Here is a 9,157-nt window from a genome sequence, read left to right on the forward strand (position 1 = left end):
AATAGCAATTTTTGGAAGGGAATGGTTAAATTCTGTCCCCCAGGAGTCAATTAAATTTAAATTGAATTAATTTAAAATGAATTTCTTCTTGAGATAGAAATAAGAAATAAAATTTCATCTAGTAGGGTTGAGCTCTGGAGGTCAATAATCCATTTGTTATTATTGTTATAATTTCGGTTTTTTGGCTATATCAGCTATACTCATGGATTTCTGGTTCTGCACTCAGGAATTACTTCTGGCAATTCTCGGGAAAACATATGGATGCTGGGGATAGAACCCTGGTCAGCTATGTGCAGGCAAATACCCTGCCCACTGTACTATTGTTTTGGCCCCTCCATTATATTATTTTAGATAATCCTTTTTTTTTTCTTTTTGGGCCACACCCAGTGATGTTCAGGGGTTATTCCTGACTATGTGTTCAAAAATCACTTCTGGCTTGGGGAACTCTTTGGGGTGCTGGGGATCCAACCAAGGTTTGTCATAGGTCAACCATGTGCAAGGCAAGTGCCCTATTGCTGTGCTATTGCTCCAGACCCTATTTTAGATAATTCCTACTCAAGAACCATTTTTGTTCCACTGAGAAAGTGTGTCTTACAGTGTATGAATATGAATTAAACATTCTTTAATATTATTAGGGGAGAAAATCCTAATGGATTAACAATGAACTATTTTGTTTCTTTCATCATTTGTCTATATTGGCTATATAATCTTATAATAAATTATGTGTTTGCTTTTTCTAGAAAATACAATAGCATGAAATCCGGTAGCTTAGAAAAATCATTTGATTTCACAAGACTCTATTTGGGTTTTAATCACATAAATTGATGTAGATCAGTTGTTTTCAATATTAGTTATATTTTCTGCAAGTATGTAAAGATATCACATTTGCACACATCTGCACATTTGTATCTCCAGATCAATTAAAACAATCATTGTCCAGTAAGTAGTTTTCAAATTTTAGTGTGCATCATACTATCATTAAATGGATTGCTAGGCCTCACAGAATTTCTGATTCTGAACTTCTACAGTTAGGCAAAGCTATATTTCTCTGAAGTTCTAATGATGCTATGGTAGTGGTTTGGGATCACTTTGGTCTAGAGTTCAGAGATTCCTAAATTATTTGGTCTAGTAGCCCCTTTACACTTTAAAAGTGTAAAATCTGTTACAAGTGTAAAGTGTAAAGGGGATACTAGACAAACAAAACCGTAACTTAGTGCCCACAAATCTGCTATTATTTACTTTGGGGCCACAATCAATGGTTACTTCTGGCTATGCTTTTCAGAAATTTCTCCTGGTGGGCTTAAGAAACCATATGGGGATTAAACCTGGGCGGATATCACCCTATCCACTGTACTATATCTCCAGCTACAAAAATATAACAGTTTTTTAAAAAACTGAATAATCAGAAATAATCTTCCCAATTCCATTCCTGGGGCTTCTTTCGCCTTCATGGAACATTCTAGAACCTCACAAGGGCAGTATCATCCACAATAGGAAAGACTTGCATAAGTATATTTGAATATGTAAGTATATGAATGCATGCCAATATGTATATCTTCCCAGGTAAATTCTGATCTCAGAATATTGGTACAGAAAACAGTAATCAAGTGTTTTTATAGTTGTAAGATACTGAGGTGATGATAGAATGAGTTACTGGCATCAAGATAATCTACATAGAAAGAAAAATAAAGAAGCATATAAATTTTTTTGGTCAATTTTCATTAAGAATGTGTTTCTATAAAGCATTTTCTGTATTTTTTGAAAAGTAACATTTTTATGGTACATTTGTTGTATACATATTTCTTTACATAATTTAAAAAACATCATTTATTTGGTTTTTAATGTTCCACCATTTGATAAGGCCTTTGGAGGATTCGGATAGTAGCCAGCTGTTTTTGAATTGTTTGCAGAAAATCTTGTGAATTTGTAGTCCAGTGGTAATTCTGCTATTGCTTCAATACTTGGAATTGCAATTGTACTGTAAGTACTGATTCTTTTACTAGACCAAGTATAAACCAAGGAATCTTCGGTATGTTTTAGTCCCGAAATGGAATCAATGAAAAAAGAGCCCCATTTTTTAGATAAGGTATTTAGAGATTTTGTCTTCATTTCCTCGTACTTTCTTTTTTTCTCTAGAGGCTCTGATTCCTCAGTCTTTATGTCCATGTCCCCACTGAGCTCTTCAAGGATGAGGACTGTCTCCCAGTTACTATAATGATGGGCTGGGAAAATATCTGAATGCATACTATCACCAAAGTAAACAACCTTGGGCTCAGGTTTGCCAGTCATTTTCTTCAGAAGTTCATAAAGATGTACAGCATTCCCTTGCGAGTACCAGCCAGGTTTATCCAGAGATGGTAGTGTCTCTTGCTCCTCGTCATTTTCAAGTGTCCAGAAAGGTCTTTGAGTTGGTAAATGAGAGAAGAAACCAGGTTTCAATGCATTTGTAATCACAACATCAAAAAGATCTGGAAAATCATTCCCAAGGATATATTCACAAAGAAGTCGACAGTAATCACTGTGAGAGCTGGTGATTAGCAAAAGAATTTTTCCAGAATTCTTTAGTTGTCGAAGCCACTTCTTTACAGATTCAGGACATCTGTGTATATATTTGCCTGGATCTCTTTTTATTTCTGGAAAATATATGCCATAGTTTTCCTTGAAAGCTGACATTTTGTAATTGTGTTGTATAGCAGCAACTATATCCTTCCAAAAATCAAATGTTTTTTGACCATTGTTGTGCTTTGTTAAAGTGTCTACAACTCTGGCACACAGAAGCGCTCCTGGCAGATCAAAGTAGTTATCATAAAAATAATATTTTCCTGAGCGACATGCCATCTCTGTGTCTGACATGAAGTGCTTCCACTCCTTTCTGCCATATTCTTCTGCAACAGCCTCTGGAGACATCATTTTTGTGCCATTGCTTGCTCTGAGCACAGTGCCATTATCTGCAAGTTTAATGAAGCTCCCATCTTCCAGATCCAAAGCTAAGCCCTTGCAACAGAAATCCCAATCCTCTGGCGTGACAGTAAGCAGTTCCTTGTCATACCCTTTCTCCTTGACTAAGAATTGAGCAAAGCTATTATAAATAAGCTGGCGATGCTCAGGGGTTACTCCTGGCTGTCTGCTCAGAAATAGCTCCTGGCAGGCACGGGGGACCATATGGGACACCGGAATTCGAACCAACCACCTTTGGTTCTGTATCGGCTGCTTACAAGGCAAACGCTGCTGTGCTATCTCTCCGGGCCCCTGAATTGTGTTTCTTACATGTTGGAGAAGTTTCGGGGCGCTCTCGGGCAGGTTGTAGCGGCACAGAGTGTGGTCCAGGTCGAAGCCGACCACGTCGCACGCGGCCAGAGAGAAGTGCTGAGCCATGGCTGCGGGGCTACCGGGGCTGGGCCCGCGTGGGACGGGGCCGGGAGCGCGGGGACCTCCTTTTTTTTTTTTAATTTTTTTTTCCTTCTGTCACTTTCTATGGTGATCCAGCATTGTCTCCTCAAAGGATCTGCTGTTCCTCTAGGGCACATGGGTTGTGGTCTCCAATTTTGGGGACCCCTGGCAGGGCATCTCCTCAGTGCTGGAGATGTAGCTTTGTCTCCTCTCTTTCCCTGCTGTGTGCTTTGGGGTTTCTCTGCATTTTCCACTTTGATAAGTGTCACCCAGACAGCAATAGGTCTCAGACAGTGGCCTCCTGGGGGTGGCATATAAGGGCTTCTGGGATGGAGCACTGGACTCTGAGCTCAGTTGCTGTGCTCATGGCTGCCTTCTAGCTTGACCATCCTCTGACCTAGGGCTCTGAAAGTACCTGCTCTGGCTAGTTTGGGGGCTCAGAGCACCCAGGGTCTCTCAGCTGCCTCAGGGTGTGGTTTCCTCCTCCTTCCAGCCTCTCTTCTTCTGGGTTTGATGGGGAGGGCTGAAGGTGACCCCTTGGGCACCTGCATTGTGGGAACAGTTGGAGGACTGCCGGCAAAGGGGCTGAGTTTTCTGGGGGCTATTTCACTTTCAGGGCCCAGATGCTGGGACTTTGCCTGAGCAGTTGGATTGGTAGCTCGTGCTGCAAATTGAATAGGTAGAAGCCAGTGACCTTGGCACTTCCAGATATACATGAGGGACTGTGGCCCTGAGCACAGACCTGGGGGTTGGGCCATGATCGTGACCCTTAATAGACAGGAGAGGGGCTTACAGGGGGATTTTGGGGCTCCAGCCTGGGAGAGACTGTTCTTGGGGACCAGGAGTGTACCTATCTGAGACCCTGGATTGGGTGTAGCTACCTGAGACCCACCCATTTCTGGGAGGGGTCTTGGGAACTGAATATTAGGTGTTACCTTACCTGCAAGACCCCGCCCATTCCTGGGAGGGGTCTTGGAAAAGTTAGATAAGCCTTGGACCGAGGGAATTCGGCCCTTTTGGCCCTGCTGAGCTCTCTGGCTTTAGGGTTTCTGCCTCTTTTGGTTTTGGACCAGGATGGAGGCCAAGGGGAAGATAGCTGAAAGGGTTTAGATGCAGGGTAGCCTAGAATGGCTGAATGCTTAAAAGGTTATGAGATAGGCCACACACATGTGGTAAATAGGGCATGAATAAAGTTAATGCTTCCTGATGCCTGTCTCTGGATAAGTCTGATTTCCGCCTTTCACCTGGGCCTGGGACCCGCCGGCTAGATGGGGTTGCGGAGCCACGTGACCTGGGATGGCAGAAAGAAATCCATCGCCATCCACCGCCATTCAGCCCCATCCTTAATTATTTGATACAACAGGGGCAAGGTTGTGTTTGAGAAGAACTCCACATGGGGCCCTACATACACACCCTTGTGGGAACCTACACAGGTTCAACCCACTGTCCCCTTAGCGCTGCCCATTCACCCAGCCTGTCCCCTAGGCCTATGGCCAGCCCCCAGCAGTGCCAGTGGCTTAGAGTTCCTCGCTGCAGTCAGTATTGGTGAGAACCATCGTGCCCTCTGCCAGGGGCTATGGGTGCCTCTCAGGACCCCTGGAACATCAAGTCCACAGTGGTGGTGAAGGCTATGGGTAGGAACCCTGCAAAGGGGCGGGGGAGGATCCTGCAGAAAGTTCTGGTTTCTCTCTTGGGGCTGCTGGAGAAGAGTCAGCTGCCCCTTCACCTCAGTGCCAAGCTCAGGACACAGCAGGGGCCCTCCTGGTCTGAGCCACCAACCAGGCTTCTACCTGCACCAGATATACTGTAGAAGGGACAGACCAGATATGGCATATGTCACAGGCTTTATTGCCCGCCAGCCAGTCACTTTGTTCCCAGTGGGGGCAGGTGCCCCCCCCAGGGCTCTATGCTCCCCTCCAGAGTGCCCCTGAGCAATCAGTATGGTCATATTACACAGACCAGTGATTCCCTCAACCCGCCTGGAGCTGGATAGATGGACCTGCTAAACTTACAAGTGAGAAGGTGCTGTTTGCTGTGTGAGCAAAGGCGAGTTGCCATACCTCTCTGTACAGAAAGGGCACTACCTGAGCTGGCTAGGGTCCCTGCACCCTGGGGGTGTACTGAGCACACAGAGGGCTCCCCAGAGCGCTCCGCAGAGGGCCAGCACTGCTTAGCACTGTTGGGGGAAGAGTATCCAAGTCAGGGTACAAGTAAGACCTAAATTGCAGGGTCCCAGAGAGCAGCCATCTCTCTTTGGAAGGCGGGAAGGAAGGAAGGAAGGAAGGAAGGAAGGAAGGAAGGAAGGAAGGAAGGAAGGAAGGAAGGAAGGAAGGAAGGAAGGAAGGAGGGAGGGAGGGAGGGAGGGAGGGAGGGAGGGAGGACGGTAGGGAGGGAGGGAGGGAGGAAGGAAGGAAGGGAGGAAGGACGGAAGGCAGGACGGAGGGAGGGGCGGCGGGAGGGAGGGAGGGAGGGAGGGAGGGAGGGAGGGAGGAAGGAAGGAAGGAAGGAAGGAAGGAAGGAAAGAAGGAAGGAAGGAAGGAAGGAAGGAAGGAAGAAAGGGGGGAGGGAGGGAGGGAGGGAAGGAAAGAGGGAGGGAGGGAAGGAAAGAGGGAGGGAGGGAGGGAGGGAATCAGAATAGGAATAAACCCAAACACATCAACATTGAGGTCATGGGAGGAGGCGATGGGCAGAACCCCTGCGGTGGGAAGCAGGTGAGGGGGGTCACAGGGTGAGGAACGGTGCTGCCTCGGGTAGGTGCTGGGGACCCCAGGTCCCAGCGCCCAACCCAGGCAGGAAAATCCCCGGGGAAACGTTTCCATCCCGTGGCCCCGATGTCGCAGAGCGTTGCATCTCCGACTCATCTTCTGGGCCCGGGGCTGGAACGCAGTCGCTGCCCGAGGGTTAGCAGGGCGTGCCCGGAGGATGGGGTGGTCCAGCGTGGGGGCGCGAACCGCGACATCGTAAGCCGAGGAAAGAGGTCACCGCGGGAACCTTTCGGGATCGCGCTAAACCCGCCACGGGTGCTCCCCACTCCATCCCACCCCCGGTCCGGCCCAGCCCCGGCCGACCAGACACACCGCTTCTCGCACTAGCTGCTAGGGGACCCGCCGCCGCAGGGCAGGGCTGCTAAGCTGGGTGGGCGCCAGGATGGGGGTGCCCTGGCCCCAGCGCTGCAGTCCTCCGGGGGGTACCCCGGTGCAGCCCGCCGGACGGCTGGAGCGGGAGCCAGATCCACCCTGGGGAATCCCGCAGCCAGACCCAAAACCGGGGCCCCCAGACCCAGACCTGCACCTCCCTGAGTTGGACCCAACCCAGAACCCCCACTTCCTGCGGTTGGACCTGCCCGAGCTAATTCCTGGAGGTCTTTTCCATGACCAGACGCCGACTCCCTCCCCAGCGCTTCTCTGTACCCGATTCGGGTCCCGCAGCTCCCACCTGGACGTCCCTCATTTTTTATCTTGGACAAACCCCCGTGCTCCCCCCATCTAGCACTCTCTGGGGATCTCTGCTCCGATAGCTTCTTTCCTGCGCCTCCCTCCCCTCCACCGCCTTCCTCCCCTATCTTTTCTTTCAAGACCCTTTCTCCTACCGGGGGATCTTTGAAAAGGCTACCCCTTGGTGGAGGCCCTCCCCCCTTCCCTGTCAGAGAAGCCTGGGAGACGCACCCCCATTCCTCCATGCAGCATAGAGTAGGTGGGCTTAGGCATCCTAGACTGGAGGGTCTGAGAAATGGGAGTACGGAGCTTTCCCCTACCCTGCCCTGTCCCCGACTTGATTGTTGTGGAAAGTGGGGGTAGTCACTGTCCCCAGTGCCCCCCATGCCCACCGAAGCCAGCTTCCACACCACTGATCTCTCTCCTGCCCCACCCCCTGAAGGTGTCTTCCCAGCTGAGCCTCCTTAGAGCTGTGATTATTGCAGGTGGCCCAGTACCCTGCAGAGACGGAGGATCTCTCCCACACTCTTCATCCACACTCTGGATTGTGACCCCCACACTCTGGCTGTGATACTCAAACTCCTGGGCAACCCTTGAGGCTCTCTACTAGGCTCAGCTGAGGGAATCAGGCAGTTATTGGGGAAGTGACAGCCAACTACAGTTTGGGCTGGTCCGGCCCACCAATCTTACTGTGCCCAGGGGAGGGGACTGGTCTGAGGGATACACAGCCCCTAGCATTAGCAGCATCACTGGTCCCAAAATGCTTAAGCTGGATTTTAAGGCATTAGGCTTAGGTAAAGGATGGAGGAGTGGGCCTGTCCCCCCAGAACTCCCTGAGCCCCCACTCCTGCACCCCAAATCACTCCAGGCCAGACCCCAAGTACCCTTAGCAGCCACCCCTGGAGAGAGTGGGGTGGGAGCGTCCCATTGTGCCTCTGAGGAGCACAGAGGAGCAGGTGACCCCTCAGCCCATCTCTTGAGAGGCCCCTCCTGAGACGGTTCTCCCCATCCTGGCCTGGGTTTTGGGACTAAGGGGGACTTTGATGCCACTGGGTGGGACCCCACACTAATGACTCCTCTCTTTGCAGACCTTTCACTGACTAGGCAAAAGTGGTTAGTTTCCTTGTGTGTGTCCAGAGCTCAGGAGAAGCTGCCTCTGCCATCCCCCTATTCCTCAGTTTCCCCATCTGTAAAGTGGAAATGGAGAAGTTGGATGGTGGGGTAGGAGGTGGTAGGCCTGCTCCCTTCCCTTACCCCAGAATTGCCCCCCATTGCCCCCATAGATGCTGCCCAGATTTGGGGGGACAGGCCAGGTATTCACTGCATTCCCCCATTTGAACAAGTGGTGATGATTCCTGTCTCTCCTGCCCCTGGGGTATCTAGAGGGTTCCTGCAGACAGTGCCTTTGAGCCTCCAGTCTGCACTCCTCCCTGTCCTATAATGTTGGGAAACAGAGACCTCTGAAAAGGAAGGTCACATGTTGGTCACATGTGAATCAAATGCCTGTCACATGTGGGCTACATGCTGGTCATATGCCAATCACACATGTCACGTGCATGTTACATGCCTGTTACACATGGATCATATGACTGTCACATGAAGATCACTTGCCTGTCACATGTGGATCATATGCTGGTCACATGTCCTGCCTGAGGAGCACCAGGATCTGGGGTCCCAGACCCCCAAAGCAGATGCTTTTCGTGTCCCTGGGGTATACAGTAAGACCAGGCATGTCCTGGCACCTGGAAAACGGGAAGCAGCTCCCAGTCCTGGTACTCCTCAGTCAGGTTGAACCAACTGCTGGGGATAGTAACGGGCATGACTGGTGCCCCCTCTGTCGCTTTGAAACACAAATGAGCACGGGGCTGAGATGTCTGACAGCATAGCACATGTGTCTATGTGGCTGTGTACATGTATGACTGCCCATTGCCTGTATGTGAGCAGATCTGTTCACAGGTACAGCAATGTGTGCCCTGTGCCTGCATGTGTGTGTCCATTTTGTGAACATGTGTCCAGGTGTATTTATGTCTGTATGTGCTTATGAATATGTGTGTATCTGTATGCGTGTAGCTGCCTTGTGTACATGCCTCTGTGTTTCTGTGTACCCATATGAGGATTCCTAGGGGTGCCCTGAACCCCTTTAGGCGCCAATGGGCTCATGCATCTTCCTGTGAGAGGTTCCTATAAACACAACTGCACCAACACCCACTCATGGCCCAGCCCAGGCCCACAAGGTGGGGCAGACAAGTAGCAGACAAGTGAGGAACCCTCCTGGCTAGACCCTTCCCAAGGATCTATGTCACTCCCCTAATTGGATGGTGTAGACGGAAAGC

The 9,157-nt window shown here is 49.8% G+C and overlaps 1 protein-coding gene across 1 annotated transcript; it reads right to left on the reverse strand.

The window, feature by feature from the left end:
* Positions 1-1,649: 1,649 nt before the first annotated feature.
* LOC126027249 (5'-nucleotidase domain-containing protein 1-like) lies at positions 1,650-3,394 on the reverse strand. The gene is made up of 2 exons (XM_049786245.1): positions 3,268-3,394; positions 1,650-3,093 (listed from the first exon to the last, which is right to left on the reverse strand). The coding sequence occupies exons 1-2, from the start codon at positions 3,373-3,375 to the stop codon at positions 1,828-1,830; spliced, it is 1,374 nt and encodes a 457-aa protein (XP_049642202.1). The 5' UTR covers positions 3,376-3,394; the 3' UTR covers positions 1,650-1,827.
* Between the last annotated feature and the right edge of the window lie 5,763 nt (positions 3,395-9,157).

The sequence above is a fragment of the Suncus etruscus genome, chromosome 14 (assembly GCF_024139225.1).
Source record: "Suncus etruscus isolate mSunEtr1 chromosome 14, mSunEtr1.pri.cur, whole genome shotgun sequence".
Taxonomy (NCBI): Eukaryota; Metazoa; Chordata; class Mammalia; order Eulipotyphla; family Soricidae; genus Suncus; species Suncus etruscus.

Coding starts and splice junctions, on each gene's coding strand:
- LOC126027249 (XM_049786245.1), bottom strand. CDS start 3,375: ATGGCTCAGCACTTCTCTCTGGCCGCGTGCGACGTGGTCGGCTTCGAC. Junction 3,094..3,267: donor CCCCGAAACTTCTCCAACAT/GTAAGAAACACA, acceptor GAGCATCGCCAG/CTTATTTATAATAGCTTTGC.